This window comes from Symphalangus syndactylus, chromosome 20 (assembly GCF_028878055.3).
Source record: "Symphalangus syndactylus isolate Jambi chromosome 20, NHGRI_mSymSyn1-v2.1_pri, whole genome shotgun sequence".
NCBI lineage: Eukaryota > Metazoa > Chordata > Mammalia > Primates > Hylobatidae > Symphalangus > Symphalangus syndactylus.
The window spans coordinates 58,538,480-58,562,159 of NC_072442.2; the positions used below are offsets into that span (position 1 = coordinate 58,538,480).

At 46.0% G+C, this 23,680-nt stretch overlaps 1 protein-coding gene across 1 annotated transcript; it reads left to right on the plus strand.

Annotated features, from left to right (window-relative positions):
• The first annotated feature begins 534 nt into the window (after positions 1 to 534).
• On the plus strand, positions 535 to 19,197 carry GSG1L2 (GSG1 like 2). Its single transcript, XM_055257276.2, has 5 exons — positions 535 to 844; positions 10,967 to 11,014; positions 12,601 to 12,750; positions 13,964 to 14,075; positions 18,939 to 19,197. Exons 1-5 carry the CDS (start codon positions 535 to 537, stop codon positions 19,195 to 19,197), a joined length of 879 nt encoding a protein of 292 aa, XP_055113251.2.
• Positions 19,198 to 23,680: the final 4,483 nt, after the last annotated feature.

Below are 23,680 nucleotides of genomic sequence, written 5' to 3' on the forward strand. Positions count from 1 at the left end.
CTGTAATCCCAGCACTTTGGGAGGCCAAGACGGGTGGATCACAAGGTCAGGAGATCGAGACCATCCTGGGCAACATGGTGAAACCTCGTCCCTACTAAAATACAAAAAATTATCCCAGCATGGTGGCATGCACCTGTGGTCCCAGCTACTTGGGAGGCTGAGGCAGGGGAATCGCTTGAACCTGGGAGGCAGAGGTTGAGGTGAGCCAAGATCATGCCACTGCACTCCAGCCTGGGCAACAAGAGAGAAACTCCATCTCAAAAAATAAAATAAACAACAACAACAACAGCAACAACAAAAACGCCCTCCTGCACACCTACCTCCTGGGGAGAATGGCAGAGCCAGCACCCTTGACAGGAACGTGCCCCGGCTCCGTGCCTCTGGATGTGGTGTGGCAGCACATGCAATTCCCCAGGGGGACGTGAGAGGAGGCTGTGTGAGGATGCCAGATGGCAGAGCTGAGGGGCAGGTACCGTGACGAGGCAGGAGGAGGGGGCCCCACAGCTCATCCTGCCCCACGCACCTCACTCAGCCATGGACAGGGCCAAGCAGCAGCAGGCGCTGCTCCTCCTCCCCATCTGCCTCGCCCTCATCTTCTCCCTCACTGCTGTGGTCAGCAGCCACTGGTGTGAGGGGACCCGGCGGGTGGTGAAGCCGCTGTGCCAGGACCAGCCGGGAGAGCAGCACTGCATTCACTTCAAACGGGACAACAGCAGCAATGGCAGGATGGACAACGACAGCCAGGCTGTCCTGTACATTTGGGAGCTGGGTGATGACAAGTTCATTCAGCGTGGGTTCCATGTGGGGCTCTGGCAGTCCTGTGAGGAGAGCCTCAACGGTGAAGGTGAGCAAAGCCTGTAGATTCTGGGGGTGACAGGTGCGGGATGTGGCAGGGGCTCTGGAGCCAGGCTGCCTGGGTTTGAATCCTGCATCTCCACTGACTGTCTAGGTATCCTTGAGTAAGTCCCTTCACCTTTCTGAGCCTCAGTTTTCTCATCTATAAAATGGGAATGATAGCAGTACTTACCTCCGAGAGTGACTGTAAAGATGAAATGACCAGATTCACATACAGTACCTGCACCAGGGCCTGACACATTGCAAGTGTTTATTAAAATTAGCTTTTCTCAATTGTTCTTGTCACTGAATCCCTGATATTTAAAATCCGTTGGGAATGAAAGGTGGCCCTGACCCAACTCGAAGGTGCATCCCTGTTATTTGTCCTGCACTTGGAATGATCTTGGATGGATCTATAAAAACAGAAGAGTGTTTTTACCTCTCAAAGAATTGAGGAGGGAGGAATTTGACTCTTCCATATTAGGCAGCCTGGCCGTAAGCCCGCATTCAGGAACAGAGTACTCTTCTTCCCTTTCTGCTTGGGAGGCAAAACCTCCAAGGCGGAAAAAGGAGGAATCCTCCTCCCATCCCCATTTCTCTCCTGACCTCAGCTTATTACAGTCAATTTCTTGTACAGCTTTTTAATTTTTCCTGGCGTTTCTAATTGCTTTTTCTTTTTCCATCCTCATAGCATTTGTTTTTTGTTCCTGAGGCCTAAGTAAAAGGCAACGAGAATGAACCCCCTGAGGCCCAGTCTGGTGGCTCATTCCTGTAATCCTAGCACTTTGGGAAGCTGAGACAGGAGAATCGCTTGAGACCAGGAGTTAGAGACCAGCCTTGCAATGTAGGCAACATAGTGAGACCTCTCTTTACAAAAGGTTTTTTTTTTAAAAAGTAGCTGGGCACGGTGTGGTGTGCCTGTGGTCCCAGCTACTCCGGGAGGATCACTTGAGCCTGGGAGGTTGAGGCTGCAGTGAGTCATGATCGTGTGACTGCCCTCCAGCCTGAATGATAGAGTGAGACCTGTCTCAAATTAAAAAAAAAAAAAAAAAACACTCAAAGAGATGCTGTATGTCCCTCCCCACCACCCTCTCTCCCAGTGGTGGCCACTGTGCGGCCGTACCCAGCCTGACTGACCCTCTCATGTATCCAGGTCAGTGCCTGTGTCTTGTGCTGTAATGTGGTACAGACACTGCAATAGTGCCTGGAGCTAAGACTATTTAGGGACCTCCCCAGTTCCTCTCTTCTCTGGGAGTGCTATCTTCCTATGAGTCTCTTCTCTACCTTCATGGACAGATGCAAAAGTCTCAGGACCCTGCATCCTGGAGGATTTTCAAAACAGTTCCAGAATTTTGGTTTGGAAACTGTATTCACCATACTTATAGGCAAATCGCTTGGGAAATTCCATCTTCTTTCCAAGTTCTCACACGAGGACTGCCTGTAGGACTTCTGTTTCCACAGCTCTATATAGGCATCACATCAGTTATCAAATGTATCGCCCAAGGAGCTTGTAAAAGAAATATCCAGGTGCCCAATTCTGGAGGTTCTAATTTAAGAGAGCTGGGGTGGAGTCTAGAGGTCTGTATTCTTTTTTTATTTTATAATATATATTTTTTTATTTATCTATTTTGAGATGGAGTTTCCCTCTTGTTGCCCAGGCTGGATTGCAATGGCGCAATCTCAGCTCACTGCGACCTCCACCTCCTGGGTTTTAAGTGATTATCCTGCCTCAGCTTCCCCAGTAGCTGGGATTACAGGCATGAGCCACTGTGCCTGGCCAAAACTTTTTTTTAAAGAAAAAGAGTACAGGCCAGGCTTGGTGGCTCACGCCTGTAATCCCAGAACTTTGGAAGGCTGAGGCGGGCAGATCACCTGAGGTCAGGAGTTGGAGACCAGTCAACATGATGAAACCCCATCTCTACTAAAAATACAAAAAATAGCTGGGTGCGGTGGTGCATGCCTGTAATCTCAGCTACTAGGGAGGCTGAGGCAGGAGAATCGCCTGAGCCAGGGAGGCAGAGGTTGCAGTGAGCTGAGATCGCAACATTGCACTCCAGCCCGGGCAACAAGAGCAAAACTCTGTCTCAAAAAACAAACAAACAAAAAAAAGTTTTAACCAAGGTGATATTTACTCATAGACAAGAGATGAACTCATTTTGCAAAGCTACTAAGAAAAATCAACAGTCTCTTGCCCCTTTCTTCTCCATAACTTAGTCCCACCCTTCAGGAGAAATCACAGTTAACTTAATTATTTCTTCTAGTATTTTCTTCCATGTTTTCAAAAACTACGGTTACACAGCCATGGCTTCATCGTAGACGTTACCTATTAACTTCCTGTTATAATAAATAGGATTTAACTCTCTCACACCACAACATCCCACATACCCTCTGTCATCTTCCTAATAAAGTCACATCACTGCTTTATTGAAATCAGTAAGCCAATAATATATTTTGACTCTATCGTTATTGTTCATTGTAGCATCAAAGCGGGTGCTATGGTTATGTTTATTGCTGTGTTCAGCTTTTTGCTTTTTCTGGAGTTGCCCATTGCCTCTTTGTTTCTGATCCTTATGGCACTGGTGTTTTATTCCACTCAACTCTGTTTTATCTGGTGGTATTCATGTTTCTAATAAGACACGCAAGAGTCAGAGGAGCCCACCTCAGTGTACATCAAAGCCCTCTGGAAAGAAGGGAGTCAGCGCAGTGCAGAGTGAATTCACCCACAGTCATTTCCTTGTCAGGCACAGGGCCAGGAGGAGGGGAGGAGAGAAAGGTGAGTGAGCCCCAGTGCTGAGAGCAAGGATCCAGTGGGAGAGACCCACCTAAGGTGCAAACAAACAAGGAAAAAGATGATAATGGTTATAACAAGGATGCACCTATGATATGGGTGATAGAGTTTGGATAAAATGTCATCCCCATTGTTAGAGGTGGAGCCTGGTGGGAGGTGATTAGATTGTGGAGGTGGATTTACCAGGAATAGTTTAGCCCTGTTCTTTTGGTGCTGTCCTTGCAATAGTGAATGATTTCTCATGGGATCTGGTTGTTGGAAAGGGCGTGGTGGCTCACGCCTGTAATCCCAGCACTTTGGGAGGCTGAAGTGGGCAGATGGCCTGAGGTCAGGGGTTCAAGACCAGCCTGGCCAACCCGGTGAAACCCTGTCTCTACTAAAAATACAAAAAAAAATTTAGCTGTGTGTGGTGGTGTGCGCCTGTAATCCCAGCTACTTGGAAGGCTGAGGCAGGAGAATTGCTTGAACCCAGGAGGCGGAGGTTGCAGTGAGCCGAGATGGCACCATTACACTCCAGCTTAGGCAACAAGAGCAAAACTCCATCTCAAAAACAAAACAAAACAAAAACAAAAACAAGAAAAGTGTGTGCCACCTTCCCCCTTCTCTCTCTTGCTCCCACTCCCACTGTGTGATTGGCAGATTCCCCCTCTGTCCTCTGCCACGATTGGAAGTTGCCCCAGGCCTCACCAGAAGCTGAGCAGATGCCAGTGCTATGCCTCCCGCACAGCCTGCAGAACTGTGAGCCAATTAAAAGGCTTTTCTTTATAAACTACCCAGCCTCAGGTACTCCTTTACAGCAATGCAAGAACTGAGTAACACAGGAGAGGTTATTTATAGCTCTAGGCATAGGGAGGACCTCATAAAGGAGGTGGCCATTGTGCCAGGCCCATAAGGCTACGATTTCAATAGATGGAGATTGGGGATGAGAATGTTCCAGGCAGGCAGAACTGAGAGTGAGCCAGTGTCTGAGGCAGCATAACTCAGGTATTTGCATCAGAACACAAGGCAGGGGAGAGGAGGAATCCTTAAGTTCTTATGGAAGAACTTAGCTCACATGGCTTTTCCATGTCACCTGAGACAGCTTCTCCTTCCCTGCAACATACGGTCTCTGTCACCCAAGCAGGAGGAACTGAGCAGACATTTCCTAAACAGAGATGTCCCAGGGAGACAGCCCCAGGGAGGTGCAGGGCAGCCCATGGCAAGGGTGCTGAGCGTGCTAACATTCTAGCTCAGCCCTCTCCTCCTCAGTGGGCCAGGTGTGGTGGCTCACACCTGTAATCTCAGCACTTTGTAAGGCTAAGGAGGGCAGATCACTTGAGGTCGGGAGTTCAAGACCAGCCTGGCCAACATGGTGAAACCCCATCTCTACTAAAAATACAAAAATTAGCCGGGTGTGGTGGTGGGTGCCTGTAATTCCAGCTACTCAGGAGGCTGAGGCAGCAGAATCGCTTGAACCTGGGAAGCGGGGGTTGCAGTGAGCTGAGATCGCACCACTGTACTCCAGCCTGGGCAACAGAGTGAGACTTCGAGAAAAAAAAAAAAAAAAGCCTCATTGGAGAGAACTGGAAGCTTGCTAGTCGTGATGTCAGGAGGAGCTAGGGCCAGAGTAGAACCTGAACTTGAGGACAAGAGTTGGAAAATTAGGCCAATGGGAGGAAGCTACTTCATCAGTAACCAGGGAGCTGGCAGGAAAAATCCACATGGGCTGGGCTTGAGGAAAGTGTGGAACTGGATATTCCGGCAGGAGTGGGAGCAGCTGCAACCTGGCTACCTGCATATGGCGTAGGCCATAGTCACACAAACACTACAGAGGTAGATGGTAAAAATGTCCACACGATTTCATATTAAAAAATTGTCACTCTGTGTGTGTGTGTACGTGTGTGGTGTGTGTAACTCAGCGTGTGTGTGGTGGTGGTGGTGGCATCTTCTCAGCCTAAAATGAACTGAAAGCGGGAGTAAGAGATGTGTGAGGCTCTTTCAGGCTCCTTCCTCTAGAGGAAGTCCCCTTGGCACTTCTGCAAACCCACAGAGTGTTTACTTCACACACACACACACACACACACGCACGCACACACACACAGACACACACACACACAGACACGCACACACAGACACACACACAGACACACACAGACACAGACACACGCACACACAGACATGCACACAGACACAGACGCACACACAGACACACATGCATGCACACATACACAGACACACACACACAGACACACACACATACACAGACACATACACAGACACATGCACACACAGACATGCACACAGACACAGACGCACACACAGACACACATGCATGCACACATACACAGACACACACACAGAAGCACACACATGCACACACACAGACACACGCATACATACACACACATGCACACACAGACACACGCACAGACACATGCACACAGACACACGCACACACAGACATGCACACAGACACAGACGCACACACAAACACACATGCACACATACACAGACATGCGCACACATGCACACACAGAAGCACACACATGCACACACAGACACACATGCATACATACACATGCACACACAGACACACGCACATGCATGCACATACACACACGCACACACACAGACACAGAGACACACATGCACACACACAGACACATGCATACATACACACGCACACACAGACACATGCACGCACATACAGACACACACACGCACACACACACAGAGACACACATGCACACACACAGACACACACATGCACACGCATGCACGTGCACATTTTTCTGGATCACACCACGGAAGGGTTTTTCCCCTACAGTCAGGAGCACACACTGAATCTAAAGAGGGTTAGTGTGTTAGTGTTCTCCATGATTCATGGACAACAGCAAGGAGAAATCAAGCATGTATTTCTTCTGTCTTCGTCCATTCTCTGTTGCTTAGAACAGAATACCAGAAACTAGGTAATTTATAAAGAAAAGAAATGTATGACTTACAGTTACGGAGGCTGGGAAATCCACGGTCGAGGGAGCACATCTGGTGAGAGCCTTCTTGCTGGGGAGGACTCTTCACAGAGCCCCAGGGAGGTGCAGGGCGGCCCATGGCGAGGGTGCTAAGCGTGCTAACATTCTAGCTGGGTCCTCTCCTCCTCTTCTTACAAAGCCACTAGCCCCACACCCCACGAGAACCCATTAATTCATGAATGGATTAATCCATTCACGAGAGCACAGCCTTCATGACTCGAGCATCTCTTAAAGCTCCCACCTCTCAATTCCACCACACTAGGGATTAAATTTCAACACGAGTTTGGGAGGGGACATTCAAACCATATAGCAACCTCTTTCTGACTTCTATGCAACTATATTCTTGTATCAGGACAGAAAGAGCTCTTAAAGTACCTCACTGGATGTCCTCAAAGATTACTCCAAAGAGATGCCTTTGGAGATGTCTCTTTGTGAAAGTAAACAAAAAGTGTCTTGAAGTCCAACAAATTGGAAAAGACCATATTATGTTACATTTTCTTCTTGAAAATTCACAACACACATTAGCACATCAAAATCTCTGAGAAGTCCTCCAATACAGAAACTTGTTTAACGTTACATATACCAGTGTTTCCCCAAACTTATGGAGCACAGAAGAGACTTTTTATGTTTAATAAGGATTAATAGGCCTGGTGCGGTGGCTCACGGCTGTAATCCCAGCACTTTGGGAGGCCGAGGCGGGTGAATCACGAGGTCAGGAGATCGAGACCATCCTGGCTAACATGGTGAAACCCCGTCTCTACTAAAAATACAAAAAATTAGCCGGGCGTGGTGGTGGGCGCCTGTAGTCCCAGCTACTCAGGAGGCTGAGGCAGGAGAATGGTGTGAACCTGGGAGGTGGAGCCTGCAGTGAGCCGAGATGGCACCACCGCACTCCAGCCTGGGTGACAGAGCGAGACTCCGTCTCAAAAAAACCAAACAAATAAATAAGGATTAATATTCTATAAGACTATTGTTCAGTGGAACGCACTTTGGGAAAGGCTGTCTAGAACAGTAGAGCCATTTTACAGAGAAGAAGACTGAGTTCCAGAGATGTAAGTCACCCATGACCCATGGAAGAGTATACAGGTAGGAGCTGATGGAGCTGGGCTTGGAACTCAAATTGCATAACGCTTAGCTCTGACTTTACCTGTTACCCCACAATGCACACACCTTAACTGAAGGGCAACAACTTTTATAATTATCAGTGAACAATGTTGTGCCCATCAATTAAAAAAAAAACCCCTGCTCAATCACCAAGGCACACGTTTACCTATGTAACAAACCTGCACATCTGCATATATGCCCCAGAATTTAAAAGCTAAAGGAAAACAAACAAACCAACAAACAAAACACCTCTTCTCACATTTTACATATTTCTTGAAATAATAAGGTCATCCAGGTACACCTGGGTCTGTAAATATTGTTGTCACTTTATTAAGAAGGAAGAAAGAAAGACATCTTCCCCTGATCATCTCCCTCGGTGCGATGTGCTTCATGGTTACCCCTAAAGCAAAAACGTTTAGAATGAACTAATAATTAACTAATTATCTTTACTCAATAATAAATAAATTAATACCAAACATGTTAGAGGACAAAACAAAAGCTATACATCAAGGAGTTACAAACTCAAATGTTTATAGGAAGTCCTAGCAAAAGTGCGTGGAGCTGGGGTATGGGAATGTCGGTGACCTTGAACCTCTGTACCTCAGCTAAAGGAGCTCCTCTCGCTCACATCAGCTTCGTGGTCATGTGTGCTTGTAAGCCCAATACGGTATTATCAGATGCTCTGATTCTTCAAGGAAGGTAAGATGTTTGGATTTCTTTGTAAAATTTCTCAATTTTGAAATATCTTTAAAACATGGCATGAGCAAAAAAATAAATAAATAAAAAATACATGTCTGCTGCAGAGTCTAGCTGGGGCTCCCAGTTGGGGATTGCACCACACAGGCATCTGCCATTCAGTAGAATTTGTCGCAAGTACTTAGGAGATTTGGGGCATAAGAAAGAAAAGGGCTCAGACTGGAGGGAAACGGGATGGAGCCAAAACAGTCCTTTGGAGCTAAGGTCAGGGTCAGGGTCAGGAGGGGTGATGAGAGTGACGTAGAGCTGGCAGTGAGAGCCCCAGTCTTGGGAGGATGTGCCTCGGCCCTAAACAAGTCCAGGAAAGGGGCTTCTGGGCATCCGACTGCCCCAGCTCTGCCGCCCTGTAGGGCCTCCCTGTGTGTTTTCCTTCTGAATGGACTCCATGTCCCTAAAAGTTGACCCTCCAGGGAAGTACTCCCTTACCTGGAGTGCTTTTCTTTGTAGGGGGGGCGCAGAGTTTCACTCTGTCACCAGGCTGGAGCACAGTGGTGGCATGATCTCGGCTTACTGCAACCTCTGCCTCCTGGGTTCAAGCGATTCTTCTGCCTCAGCCTCCCGAGTAGCTGGGATTACAGGTGCACACCACCACACCCAGCTATTTTTTTGTGTGTGTATTTTTAGTAGAGATGGGGTCTCATCATGTTGGCCAAAGATGGTCTCGATCTCCTGACTCGTGATCCGCCCGCCTCGGCCTTCCAAAGTGCTGGGATTACAGGCATGAGCCACCGCGCCCGGTCACCTGAAGTGCTATTTAAGACATCCTCTGCCCAAGCCACCTCCAAGAACTCTATCCTTTCTTCCCAGTGCCTAGAATGTCTTTAAAGGGAACCCACACCTTTGATCCCACAACCTGAAATGACAATTCCTGGCCCAGGTGGCATTTAAACTGGAAATGTTCTTTTCCTTAGGTGAGTCTGTGAATCCACAAAATGTGTGGATTTTAGATTCCATGCTGTTCTGCTAAACTCAAAGAGTTCAGGGCAGAGGGACCCAGGCACCCCATAAAGGATAGGGGCGGAGTGGGGGTCACGGGAGAGCAAACTGACAGAGGATGTCAGAGTCAGGCACGGAAGGATTGGACGCCACTTCCTCGGGCTGGCTTGCTGTCCTGCTTGGCTGCTGAAGCACTCAAGCTATGTAACACCCGCCTCCCTGGCTTCATGGGATTTATAAAGATTTTTTCTTTTAATCCTTCTGGCTTTATTCAAAAGGAACACCAAAGATGAATTTCCTTTTCTGTCCCTTTTCTCCATTGCTCTCCACTGCATTAAGTCAGTGATGTAGCGGGACAGCGCTGGGCCCGGGCTCTGCGCCCTGAGCTCTAACACGGAAACTGTGTTGAGCAAGTCACTTTCCCTCAGAGGCCCTTCAGCACACTCCTGTAAACTGTGTGGGGATGAAGCAGATGATTCCCCAGGCTCCTCCCACTCGACAGTCTATGATTCTATTTTGGGCTGACGTGTTAGTAGAGGGAGTGCAGGACACTCAGCTGGGACAGGACTCCAGAGGGTGACTTGCCATGGTCTCAGTCCTCCATCTGTCACCCCCTAAACCAGAATTTGGTGACATCTTCACACAAAGTGGATATCCATGGACTTAGAATTTTAAAGGGAACTGCATATCTAAGGCTGTGGCTCAAGATTTTTTACCTGATGTGTGCAACCTGACAGATGACACTCACATACAAATAATATCTATCTCCCTGGAGCACGTAAATGAGTCTAGTGGCGGGTTCTGCCCAATACCTGGTACACACACAACGATTCTTCCCTTTCTTTCATAGTCAAGAAAGCATGATGGAATGCAAGCAAACGTGTGACTCGCCTGCTAAGAGTCTTAGTAAGAGACATGGCTCTGAATCTGCTCTCACTCATTTAAAAATAAATTGTGAACTTTGATCATTTCCCTTCAACAAGAAGCCAATTATTTTAGATTCATATCATAATGAATGCTATTTCCAAAGCTGAGAACCCCTGGTCTAAGACTTGCAGTATTAGTCCAGATAGGCTAGGGTAGGCTGCAATAACAAACAACCCCCCAAATTCCAGTGCTTTAAACCAACACATTTATTTTTAGCTCATTCTGTGTAGACTTTTCAGGTTGGCAAGGGGTCTGTCCTCATTTTAGCTATTCAGGGACCCAGGCTGATGGAGACTCCCTCTTGACATGGGCCTCTGGGATCACAGAGCAAGGGAACAAGAACCAAGGGAAAAGACACTGGCTCTTAAAGCTGCTCAGATCCATCTCATTTTTGCTCCCAGTTCATTGGTCAAAGAGTGTTACGTGGCCAAGCCAGAGTCCAATAGGGCGGATTATATCAGGCTCCCACACAGAGGGGCAGCTCATGTCTCTGAGCAGTAAAGCAGTCTGCGCACTCCCCATTCCTCATCCAGTTAAGGGGCTAGAAATTCACCATTTGCCCCCTGGTTGTGAAGTGTAGCTCACTTCTGGATGCATTCTCTTTATCTTTCAGATGAAAAGTGTAGGAGTTTCCAGAGTGTAGTGCCAGCTGAAGAACAAGGTAAATACCTTACTCGCACTCTGCCCACTAGCACTCCTCATAGCTTGGACTATTTTTATAGTTTTATTGGGAATAGGGGAAATGATGAGGGAGTCATTGATGATTTTTCCATGAAGTCAAGTCCAAAAGCTAGAACCACAGGCTCTCTTCCTGTGCCCTATAGCCAGTGGTGTGCTGGCAAATGTTTAACAGCCAACTTTGTAGGGTGGATGGGAAGCCCTGATTGGCAGCATTGGCCGTGTTCCATGGTGTAAATATTCCCACCATAGCCAATTTCAACTGCAAGATGAATGCAGCTCTTGGTTGCAAGATGGACACAGAGCTGTGAGATGAGCTTCAGCACACCACTGCCTAGAGCAGTTTTTTTTTCTCTCTAAAGCTCCCTAACACTCAGTATCTTTGTAATTACTTTCCTGGTGTCTGTTCTCCCAGCTGGAGTAGAGGTTTTGTGAAGGCATGGATCACGTCTATTCATTGCTGTGTCTCCATTACCTAACTTGCCTTAGAGGAGTCCTTTCACAAAGATGAATTTCCTTTTCTGTCCCTTTTCTCCATTGCTCTCCACTGCCAACAGAGTTCCTTGAAGCCACAGGTGGGATCCTCTCCAGAAAGTAAACAAGTGGCTTCCACAGAAACAAATGAGGTTTTGGTACCTGCAGACAGGACTCTCCAACTCACAGACCCTCCGCCCCCATGTTCGTGTAACTTTTTCTTGCAAAAGGCAAAGATGATATCTCCTGGTAAAATCAAAACATCATGGTGAGAGGTGAGGCTAGCTGGACTTCCTGGGTCGAGTGGGGACTTAGGGAACTTTGCTGTCTTACAAGAGGTTTGTAAAACACACCAATCAGGAACTTTTCTGTCTTAAAGAGGTTTGTAAAATGCACCAATCAGCACTCTGTAAAGAGCACCAATCAGCGCTCTGTAAAATGCACCAATCAGCACTCTGTAAAATGCACCAATCAGCAGAATTCTAAAAGTAGCCAATTGCAGGGAGGATCGGAAAAAGGGCACTCTGATAGAACAGAAATGGAACATGGGAGGGGCCAATAAGGGGATAAAAGCTGGCTGCCCGAGCCAGCCCCGGCCACCCTCTTGGGTTACATGCTGTGGAAGCTTTGTCCTTTTGATCTTCACAATAAACCTTGCTACCGCTCACTCTCTGGGTCTGTGCCACCTGTAAGAGCTGTAACACTGACCGCGAAGGTCCGTGGCTTCGTTCTTGAAGTCAGCCAGACCATGAACTCACTGGCAGGAACCAACTCCAGACGCAATGGTAGTTTTTGAGCTTGGGCATGGAGACCCCCAGCACCACTCATATCCTCACAGCAGGGTTTTGCTTAGTTTCCCTGCCCCCACCCCACCCCCACTCAGCTACGGGCAGTCCCTATAGCCATCTCTTTCAGCCCTGAGGAGTGCCTTTCCATTGCCAGCTTTCTAAGATTCAGCAGAGGCATCTGTGATTTCCACTCTAGCGTGTCTGTTTTTCATGTTTTGTTTAGAAGTGAACTAAATCAAAGGAATGAACAATTTAGTACTTCTGAATTAGAAATGTCCAGCGTTTCTAACATCCCTTTCTTTGGCAGGTGTTTTGTGGCTGTCCATCGGGGGCAAGGTCCTGGATATCATTCTGATACTGACAAGCGCCATCCTCCTGGGCTCCAGAGTGAGTTGTCGCACGGGGTTCGACTGGCTCAGGGTGGATGCCTTGGTAGCCATCTTCATGGTGCTGGCAGGTACTTTCCAATAGCATCCTTGGAACAGGCTGCCCCAGAGGGAAAGCAGAGTGTCAGGCTGGACATGCTCATTGCCAAAGAACAGGCTGGCTCTTTCCCATCAATGGCCATTTGAGCAGGGCAGGTGGTCCACTGGATAAGTCACCAATGAATTCCATTGGCTGGGGACAGTATTCCTAGAGTGACAGATGAAAAGGGGTTAGGCACAGATAGGAAGTGAAATTTATCCATTTGTCTTTGTCACAACCAGGGAAGAGGGTGCCCTGGCTCTGACAGCTGACATCACTTCACTGAAAACAGTACTTAGGCATGAGTCTGTGGCAGGATCCTGCCCAGGGGCAGACGTCTTCTTAATGGGTGTATGACCTCAGGCAAGTTACTTAACTTCTCTAAGACAGAACACTATAATGTATCTCAAAACACTTTGGCGATGACTAAATAAGAGTGCACCTAGTATAGAAGAAGTACTCAATAGATGGTAGTTTTAAAAAAATATCCACATTTGGTATAAATGTTCCATAAAAATGAAGAACTCCTTTTTTTAGTTCTACTTCTGTGTTCTCCAAGTAACTTTTAAAGCCACTTAATTGGGTCTCCTAAGTGGGCCTTTCCAGAGAGAAAGAACCCTGAACAAATGACTTCCTTTAGTCCTCAAACTGGACACGAAAAGTTACTCATGTTAAGTTAATCATGTAGCAGGCCAATTTGTACATCATTTTTGTGCTTGATAAGTGTAATACATCTTTCCTAAGTCCTTTTTTTGTAAAGTCCCTTTTAATTATTTTATTTTACTTATTTTTGGGATGAGGTCCCCCCAGGGTGGTCTCAAAGCCCTGCGCTTAAGCAATCCTCCCTCCTCAGCCTCCCGAGTACCTGGGATTACAGGTGCATGCCACCATGCCTACCTCCCTCAAGTCTTATCCTCAGCGAATGGAATGATAAAATCCAATTTCTGATCTTCTTAGGAAGGAACCAGGCCATGGAGACTCCTGCCCAGGTTCTGTCAGGTCCTCCCCGATTGTGTCTTTCTGGATGTCTCTTCAGTTTCAATTGTGGGAAAGATGTCCAGCGGAATGTTTAAGGATGACTACATGCAGATACATCAAAAGGATTTTATGAATGCTAGAGAGCTCCTTACAGCCAACTCATGCAGTGTAGAGTTCTTCCATCATGTGTCTTCTTAACTGTGACTCACAGAGCTTTCCTTGTGCAGGGCTCCTAGGCATGGTGGCCCACATCATGTACACAACCATTTTTCAAATCACTGTGAACCTTGGACCAGAAGATTGGAAGCCTCAGACCTGGGACTATGGCTGGTCATATTGGTAAGTTGCTTGGTCATGGTGCTCAAGTCCTGGGGGATCAGGAGAGATGCACATAAATATGCACGTAAGTTTTGTAGGATGACCAACCTTGGTCATAGTGCCAGCATCTGCCAGTATTGTGACTTTGGGTTAATTCTGTGACCCATCTGTAGCCCAATTTCCTCATCTATAAAGTGAAGATACCTGCCTCAAATGTTTATATAGGGATTTAAAGAGATTATGTTTATAAAACTCTTTGCACATAGTGAAGTCCCCGAGAAATTGAACGTTGTTGATGTTCAGTTCTTAAACACAGTGTGGGAGGAAGTGTCTTGATCTATAACCCTAATAAATACTTCAACTGTGGGAGACCCAGCCCCTGTTTCTAATGCAAAGACAAGGTCATGACATCGGAATTCTGTCTCTAACTGACTCGACCACATTATCCAAGACCACAGGGGTTCTCTTTGATGTGGACCTCTGAAGCATATCGTATCTTAAAAATAGATGTACATAACTTACATTTTCATCTTATATAACAACCTCTTATGTTACTTTCCTCTTTGTAAAACACATAACACGTTCAGGGCTCACTCCCTCTTCCTACTATTCTAGGATTCAGTGAACGCATGTGTGTTACTGTGAGCCATATGCTTCGTGAGTTGTTAAGAGTCTGAACTTTTCTTAGTCTTCGTCTTCCCAGTCTAAAGATGTTAATTTTTACAAATGTTTCTCTGGGCACCCTGTCCCTCCACCTGTTTGTCACTTAGCTACCCCCCTTTGAATTAGTGCTATTGGTTCTGAGGGGCTATCACTGGCACCTTACACAGTTGAGAGTGTAGTTGCAGCAGAGCTCAGATGAATTGTAGGTGGATTCTCAACTCTGGCCAATTTGTACTGCACTCCTTTTGCTATGGATAGAAGCAAATTCCAAACACTAAAGGAGCCTGAAGAATGGTCTGTTTGTTTCCAATATCATTTGGTTTTGTTTTTGTTTTCTATTACTTTCAATTACTTAATTTTTAGCAAAAGAAGTATATGTAAATGGTTGTTAAACATCGAATAGTACTAAACGTAACAGTCTATCAATTCCATTCTCTCCCTGTGCCACCCTTCTGATACCCACCAAGTTCATTCTGTTTGTGCTTAGTAAACCAGTTACTGTGATGATAGGTCTTACAAAAGATTTATTCACAGGGCAGATAAAACATTTATTCACAGGGCAGCCCAGTAAGGAGGTGGGAGAACAGCTCTCAAATCCGCCTGCCTGAAGATAAGACTTAGGGATATTTATGGGTTAGAGAAGTGGGGTGGTCTAAGGCAAGAGGAAAGGTGATTGGCAGTGGGGAAAAATAAAGTCACTGGTGATCTGTGCAAGCATAGTCAGGGTTCATGGCTCTTCACAGGATGCATGTTCAGAAAATGGTAGCATTAGCATGTTCTGAGGGTAGAGTTTTTGGCTTTCTGACATCAAAAGGCCACATCTCAGGCACTTGCACAGGATCAGCTGAAGGATCAGTGGTCTCAACCAGTTTGAACTTTATAGGAGCTGCCCCAAGTTCCTGAAAAACAACTAAGCAACCATTACCATGGTGATGTACACATCAGAAATGTTATCTGTAAGGAAGCCAGTGAAGGTTAAGTTATAGAGTTTAGTGGCGTGGCTTTTAGCTATATGGGGAGGAAAGAAAGCAAGCAACCAAAAGCAAGCAGCGCAGGTTAGGTTTGGTGGACCTAATCAGATTAGCTTCTCAGTTTCACTTCCAATCCCCAAAGCCCTCAGTTCTTCTGCCCTATTACAGGCTGGTCGCTGCCTAGAGCTGTCATCATGAGACTTCCCTGCACCACTCCCTTATCTTGGAATGCTGTTTCTTAGGTCCCATTGCATTATCTTATTTAGTTTACATCTACCTTTTCTGGGAGCACATCCTTCAGTAGCTTCCTAAGAAAGGATCCAATGAGAGATGTTATTTTACTCCTTGCATGCCTGGAAATTCAATACTCTATACTTGATTGATCGTTTGACACAGTGCAGAATTCTCTGTTGGAAATCATTTTCCCAAAGAATTTTGATGGCCGTACTCCATTTTCTTCTAGCATTCATAGTTTCTGTCAAGAGTCCAACACTATTCTGATTCATGTGCCTTTGTAGGTGGCCTGTTATTTTCTTCTCTTTATGATCAATGTTCTGAAATGCCATGATGATGTCCTTTGGCAAGGATCCTCTTTTCTCCACATTCATCCTTCATCTGTGTGCTTGGGGTGGGGGCGGGGAGCCTTTAATCTGAATATTCATGTCCTGGAATTACAGTGATTTTTTGTATTTGTATTATTTCTTTGATTATTTCCTTTCGTCAGTTTTTTGTTCTCCTTTTAGAAAACTCTTGTTAGTTAGATATTAGGTCTTTTGGGTTTATTAGTCAAGGATCTTATTACTTTCTTTATATTTTGTTTCTCTTTTTGTTATATTTTCTGAAAATTTTTCTCTGCTTGTCTTCCAGCCTTTCTATTGAATTCTTATTTTGGACTTACTTTAATTTTCCAAGCTCTTCCTTGTTTTCCAGCTGTTCCTTTTTCATAATATCCTGATCTTGCTTTATTGATACAGCATCTTCTTTTCTCGTATTCCTCTGAGGATATTAATCAAAGGGTTTGGGTTTTGTTGCTGTTTTCTTTTGTTCCTTGTGTTATCTCTTTCCTTTAGAATTCTTTCCCCTCCCCACTTTGTTGTTGGACCTTTCCCCCAGACGTTGGCATCTTTGATTATCGAGGATAATTGGAAGCTCAGGAGCAGGGTTGGTATTTATCTACTGGTAGGCTCTTCTGTTGTTGTTTTGACATGTGATTGGGTATGGCACCATCTATTTTATCTTGGAATTCCACTCCACAAAAACACACACAAATATCAGTTTGTAGAGGTTCTTTCCACAACCTGTCAGTGTCTTCAGAAGGGACTCATCCAATATCCACAGGAAGTGGAGTAAGCTTGCATGCCTGGCTGATAATTTCTGAGGTTAGGCATAGGAAAGGGCTGGACAGCTTCCCACTCCTGTGCAGATTTCCGTACAATCCCATTTTCAGACCAGCCCCCTTCCCTGCCTTCCATTGGGCCTGCTGTCTCTGAATCCGGAGCCTTTCCTTCCGTTCACCTTCTCCAGAGAATAAAACTTTGCTCTTCTAGGGGAAAGGGAGGTGGGGTAGAGTGTTTGTGGTAAGGAGGAGACCGGGGAAAGGGCTGCATTTTTTTGTGCTGTATTTGTGCCTCAAGGTTCTGCACCTCTCAAGGATTCAGCAGTGCTGATATAACAGGCATCCTTCTTGTCTTGTGGGTGGCCCTCATTGCAAACACTTTCTGTGTTGCATCCCTCACTCCATGAATTAGTCATCCCTCTCCCAGCTGTTTCCATACTCTCGTGTCTCCTCTCCAATTCTCCTTGTCCTTGTGTGTTCACACTAGTACACATCCCTTTACTCTCATTTCAGTGGGGGTGTGGAGAGATGCAATGAGTTTCTGCCCTCATTTAAACCAAAATAATCACCTACTTAATGAAAACACGAAGCAAGGCCAGGCCCAATGCAAACCTTGGCATATGTCCTTGGTTAACCGAGGCCACAGCATCAGGAGGCAGCAAAGTCTCTCAAGTCAGCCAGCAGTACCTGGACTCACAAGGTTTGCAGCCGCATCCAGGATGTCCCACTTTCTAAATGGTGGTCGTGGACAAGTTGCTTAACTTCTCTGTGTCTCAGTTTCCTCATCTGTAAAATGGAGATTATTATAGTGCCTCCATCAGGGGGTCGCTGTGAGGTGTTCAGTTAGATAATCCGATGCCCATCACAGCATCTGGCATACACACAAGACTGTTTATTATTGTTAGTCTTATTATTATCCATTGGGAAGTGTCTCTGGTTAGCCCTACATTTTGCTTTTCTTCTCTAGGTTGTTCTTTGTCCACCACACAGCCCTTCTCTTTGTCTCATAATAATGCAAACATTTGAACACCCTTTGGTATAAAGTAGATGCTAATTACCATGTTCCCAACAGAGTGCTGGGTTCTATGAAGGATGAAAAGTATAGCCCATCATCTCAGTATGTAACGGGCTTACAGTCTGGATGGGGATATAAGAATAATGATGCTGGTTGGGCACGGTGGCTCATGTCTATGATCCCAGCACTGTGGGAGGCCAAGGCGGGCAGATGACCTGAGGTCAGGAGTTCAAAGCCTGGCCAACATGGTGAAACCCCGTCTCTACTAAAAATCCAAAAATTAGCCAGATATGGTGGCACACACCTGTAGTCCCAGCTACTCGGGAGGCTGAGGCAGGAGAATTGCTTGAACCGGGAGGCAGAGGTTGCAATGAGCCAAGATCACACCATTGCACTCCAGCCTGGGTGACAGAGAGAGACTCCGTCAAAAAAAAAAAAAAAAAAAGTAAAGACACCAATGCCACTGTCCTGGGTTACAGCCATCAACAGCAATAATCTGTAAACTTCTATGCAACAGATGCTATACTAAGTATTAATACTTCCTACGCATTCACTCACTGAATTCCTCGCAGCCACCCTGGTGGCAGCATTGATATTATTCCAGTTTTGCAAATGAGGAAACTGATTCAAAGAGGTAAAGCAACCAGCTCAAGGTCACATGGTTAATACAAGGTGGGACCACGGTGCAAAGCCAGCACAGTGACTCCAGAATCCATTCTCTTAACCCTTGGGCTAAACAATAAGTTGACTAGACTCTGGGATTTGTGATCCAAAATGCAGGTCCAAATTGAGTAGAACGAGGAGCTGTTGTTTTCTCCAGATTGACCCCCAATCTGGAGAAAACAGGAAGTCCTGGAATCAGCCCTCAGCCCTTTCCTAACAGTGCCTTCTGTTGACAGCCTCGCCTGGGGTTCTTTCGCCCTCTGCCTGGCTGTGTCGGTCACGGCCATGAGCAGGTTCACGGCAGCCCGCCTGGAATTCACCAAGAAGCAGAGGGCACAGAACAGCAGTCGGCACTCTCAACACAGCTTCCCGGAACCCGAGGCTTCAGAGAGCGTTTGGAAGACAGGAGCTGCTCCTCACCCTGCTGAACAAGCCTTCAGGAATGTTTCTGGGCATCTCCCACCAGGATTCCCACGCAAGGTGTCCATATGCTAGCCAGTGTCCATGGCTGCCACATCTGCACAGGCAAACAAGCCAGGCACTGACACTCAAAATGTACACCCTGCCTCTGGGTTGGACTTCAGGAGACTGTTGTCCAGGGAAAGCTTCCATCCCCATCCCTCCACATCTCACCTTTTACTAAACACCTTTGGCTTCAGCCTTTGATTCCTGTTAAAATGCCAGTAACTTGAAGTGAGATAATGCTTACTGAAGATATCAACCATTGACACTCTAGTATAAAAGAGAGCTTCTTAATGACAGTGAATTTGATAAGGATACCAAAGAAAGAGGGAGGATGCCAGTACTAAGGGAAGAGAAGTTGAAGAAAGGGGAAAGCAAGTCTTTTTAACTACAAGGGATGCAAAATGTGCTGTCCGCATAGGTTTGTTGACAGAAAAATCCAGAAAATGTTTTCTTCTAATTGACACACAAATAAAGTATGTGTGCCTATCGCATACTTTCTTTTTCATCTGAATCAAGAAGACAGAAATTTCAAAATATGTTTCCTGTTATTTTTAAAAATATTTATTCTTGGAAATTTTGTGTTTCTACTCATAGTAAAATCAGTTTGGAAGGACAGTCGAATGATAGAAATGAAAACACAGTCAAATGGAATGACATCTTATCTTAGTTTAAGTGGAACACATGTTTGGGTTGTTCTGCTTAAATTAAATCGCCAGCCACTTTTGCTTCTAAAAATAAACATTACCAAACATGCAGGTCTTATTGGAGGCAGTGGTGGGTTGCAGGATTCCTAATACGGTCATCTGCAGTATTGTATCAATTCATCCCATGTCTAGCTATCGTGTTATTCAGGCCACAGGTTGTTCCACACATAATTTGATTTTTTGAAAAAGGAAAGGAGCTCACGCCTGTAATCCCAGCACTTTGGGAGGCTGAGGCGGGCAGATCACAAGGTCAGGAGATCAAGACCATCTTGGCTGACACGGTGAAACTCCGTCTCTACTAAAAATACAAAAAATTAGCTGGGCGTGGTGGCTGGTGCCTGTAGTCCCAGCTACTCGGGAGGCTGAGGCAGAAGAATGACGTGAACCTGGGAGGCGGAGCTTGCAGTGAGCCAAGATCACGCCACTGCACTCCAGCCTGGGCGAGAGTGGGAGACTCTGTCTCAAAAAAAAAAAAAAAAAAGGGGGGGGCAGTGGGCGTAGTGGCTCACACCTGTAATCCCAGCACTTTGTGAGGCCGAGGTAGGCAGATCACTTGAGGTCAGGAGTTTGAGACCAGCCTGGCCAACATGGTGAAACCCTGTCTCTACTGAAAAAATATATCAAAAATAGCCGAGCATGGTGGCACATGTCTGTAATCCCAGCTACTCAGGAGGCTGAGGCAGGAGAACCGCTTGAACCTGGGAGGTGGAGGTTGCAGTGAGCGGAGATCGTGCCACTGCACTCCAGCCTGGGCAATAGAGTGATACCCTGTCTCAAAAAAAAAAAAAAAAAAGAAAGAAAAAGAAAAGAAAGGGACTGCAAACTCTAGCAACCTTCAATATGTCCTTGCTCAGATCTGTTTTAAAAATTATATTCATGTGTTTTGTAAACATATCATTTCTGGGAATAAAAATCCAATGAAAATCTGTTTATGCTGAACTGTAACACTTATACTGTCATAAAATAAATGAAAAAAAAATCCAGCTACCTTCGTGTTTGGGGCTCAAGGTGAGCACCTGCCTGACAAACATTGGTTCTGTGGAATTTTGTGTTTCATTGCACTAAGCATATATGAAGAGATAGACAATGGATTCTTGCTGGAATAAGCCCAACCCAGAGAATGTCTGCTGGGGTTCCCTGCGCCATGTGCTCACCTAGAGCAGGAGAGTTTGTACCCACAAGCCTCTGCCCTTGGCAGTGTGCAGGTTTTTTCATATCGTTTTTCATCCCTATGTATTCATGTGGGCAGGTCCCGTGTGACTGTCATAATATCAAGTCAAAGTCTCATCTTACAGGGAAGGAAATACCCTGGGGAGAAATTTCACTGAATTCGCTCTTGTGAAAAACACCTGTGAACACTGTGGCTGAGGATGCCAAGGAAGAAATAAACTTTTAAAAACTTATTTGGACAAGTTTTTATTTTTATCTATTTATTTTCTTTATCAACTTTTATTTTAGGTTCAGCAGAGGGGTACATGTGCAGGTTTGTTGCATGGGTAAAGAAATAAATTTTTGGCTGGGTGCAGTGGCTCACACCTGTAATCCTAGCACTTTGGGAGGCCCAGGCAGCTGTTCGAGGTCAGGAGTTCGAGACCAGCCTGGCCAACATGGTGAAACCCCATCTCTACTAAAAATACAAAAAGTCAGCCGGGTGTGGTGGCAGATGCCTGTAATTCCAGCTACTTGGGAGGCTGAGGCAGGAGAATCAGTTGAACCCGGGAGGCGGAGGTTGCAGTGAGTCGAGATCGCGCCACTGCACTCTAGCCTAGGCAACAAAAGGAAAACTCCGAAAAGAGAGAGAGAGAGGAAGGAAGGAAGGAAGTAAGGAAGGAAGGAAGGAAGGAAAGAAGGAATTTTTGGAGCCATCTGAGGGCAACTGGCATCATCAGATGATACACTTGGTCCCTGGAGAACAAAGCCAGTGGTCAGTCAGACACCAGGGCAGTGACCAGTCACTGAGGCTCAGGTCAAAAACCATTCTTTGCTACATCCTCTGAGCTCACAAGGCACTTTGCTTCCTTATAAATGTTTTAAATGTCAATTTTATCGAAATATAACACACGGAGTGAAAAGTATACAAATCACAAGTGTACAGCTTCATAAATGTTTAGGAAGTGAACACCCCCAGGTATCCGCGCTCCACCTCAAGAAACAGAACCAAGGCGCCTCATTTCATCTATCTTTGCTAAAATACACACCCAGTTGGATCTTCATTTGGTATAATGAAATCATCTCTTTTCATCTTTCCCCCCCTCATACATGCTACATTTTTCTATGCAAGAACTGTTCTCTGTACCCTCAGCATCTAGAACAATGGTTGGCAAATGGAAAATGTTATATTTGTGTATACTCATATGTATATGTAAACCTATGAATATGCATGTGTGTATACACACACACAGACACTGTCAAATAGACTCGTTTTTAGCTTTCTATGGGAAGTAATATAGCTCATGATTGACAGCATGGACTCTGGAGTCAGACAATCTGCAGATACTTCCTGGTTCCTCACTTTGACCTTGAGCAAGCCACTCAATCTCTCTACACCTCAGTTTTGTTACCTGTAAAAACAGTCCTCCTATTTTTTTTGTTTTTCTGAGATGGAGTCTCACTCTGTTGCCCAGGCTGGAGTGCAGTAGCACAACCTTGGCTCACCGCAACCTCCACCTCCCAGGTTCGAGTGATTCTCCTGCCTCAGCCTCCTGAGTAGCTAGGATTACAGGTGCCTGCCACCACATCCGGCTAATTTTTGTATTTTTAGTAGAAATGGGGTTTCGCCATGTTGGCCAGGCTTGTCTTAACTCCTGACCTCAGGTGATCCGCCTGCCTCAGCCTCCCAAAGTGCTGGGATTACAGGTGTAAGCCACCCCACCTGGCCCTCCTTCCTATTTTGAGAGCTGTGAGGACTAAGTGTGTTAGTGTATGTGAAGATCTGAGAACGATGCCTGGCACTTAGTCGGCACAATGGAAAGATTCACTGCTAGCATCTGCCGAGTGCAAAGCCCTGTTAGGTCCCGTGGGTGACAAAGAGATGCTGCGGAGATGAGTCTTTGTCAATGAGTTGGGGAAGCACTGGTGAAAGGCTCAGTGACCATGTCTGAGAGAAAGGCAGGATCAAGTGAGTGCAAACCCGCCAATCATTTTTAGCCTGAAAGTCATCGGTCCTTAGATAATCAGTCGGTGAATTTTATCAGGTGTTTACAATGTTCTGGGAACTGTGCCATTTCTCCTGGAAGGAAGGAATCAAAACCCCTTTCATTTCTGGGAAAGGGAATGCCCGTTGAGGTCAGTTGTCCAGGTCTACTGTCTGCTTATTACACCCACAGACAAGGCAGTCTCCAGGGTGTCCATTGTTCTAAACAACAAACCCATCATTAAATGGAGCCAGCGCTGGTCCTGAGTGATCTTCCCCAGCCAGGTTTGGGGAACTCAGGAGCAAGAGTCCATGTTCCCTCTTACGAGGCAGCAAAGAAAGATGGCCACTGACTCAAGGTGGTTGGTCAGGAATGAACAAGGTGTTCACAGAGGAAGAACTGAGAATGCGGTAGTCTGACTCCAGGAAGCCAACAATTTTTCCAGAATTCGTGAATTCAGCCCTAAACTTATTAGACGGGCTCAGAGTCTGCATGACACTGACAGCTTAACTGCCTTTCTGGTAAACCCCCTTGGAACCATCTGGGCTGATAGGGACTTCTCTGCAGACCAGGAAAACATCAGTTGGCCTATTTAATGAGACAGGAATTAGGTTTGCTCATGTAAATATTTTTGACTCATTAAACGCCTCTGAAGAATATGTGTATATAAAGCAT

Coding starts and splice junctions, on each gene's coding strand:
- GSG1L2 (XM_055257276.2), top strand. CDS start 535: ATGGACAGGGCCAAGCAGCAGCAGGCGCTGCTCCTCCTCCCCATCTGC. Junction 845..10,966: donor GGAGAGCCTCAACGGTGAAG/GTGAGCAAAGCC, acceptor TTTATCTTTCAG/ATGAAAAGTGTAGGAGTTTC. Junction 11,015..12,600: donor AGTGCCAGCTGAAGAACAAG/GTAAATACCTTA, acceptor TTTCTTTGGCAG/GTGTTTTGTGGCTGTCCATC.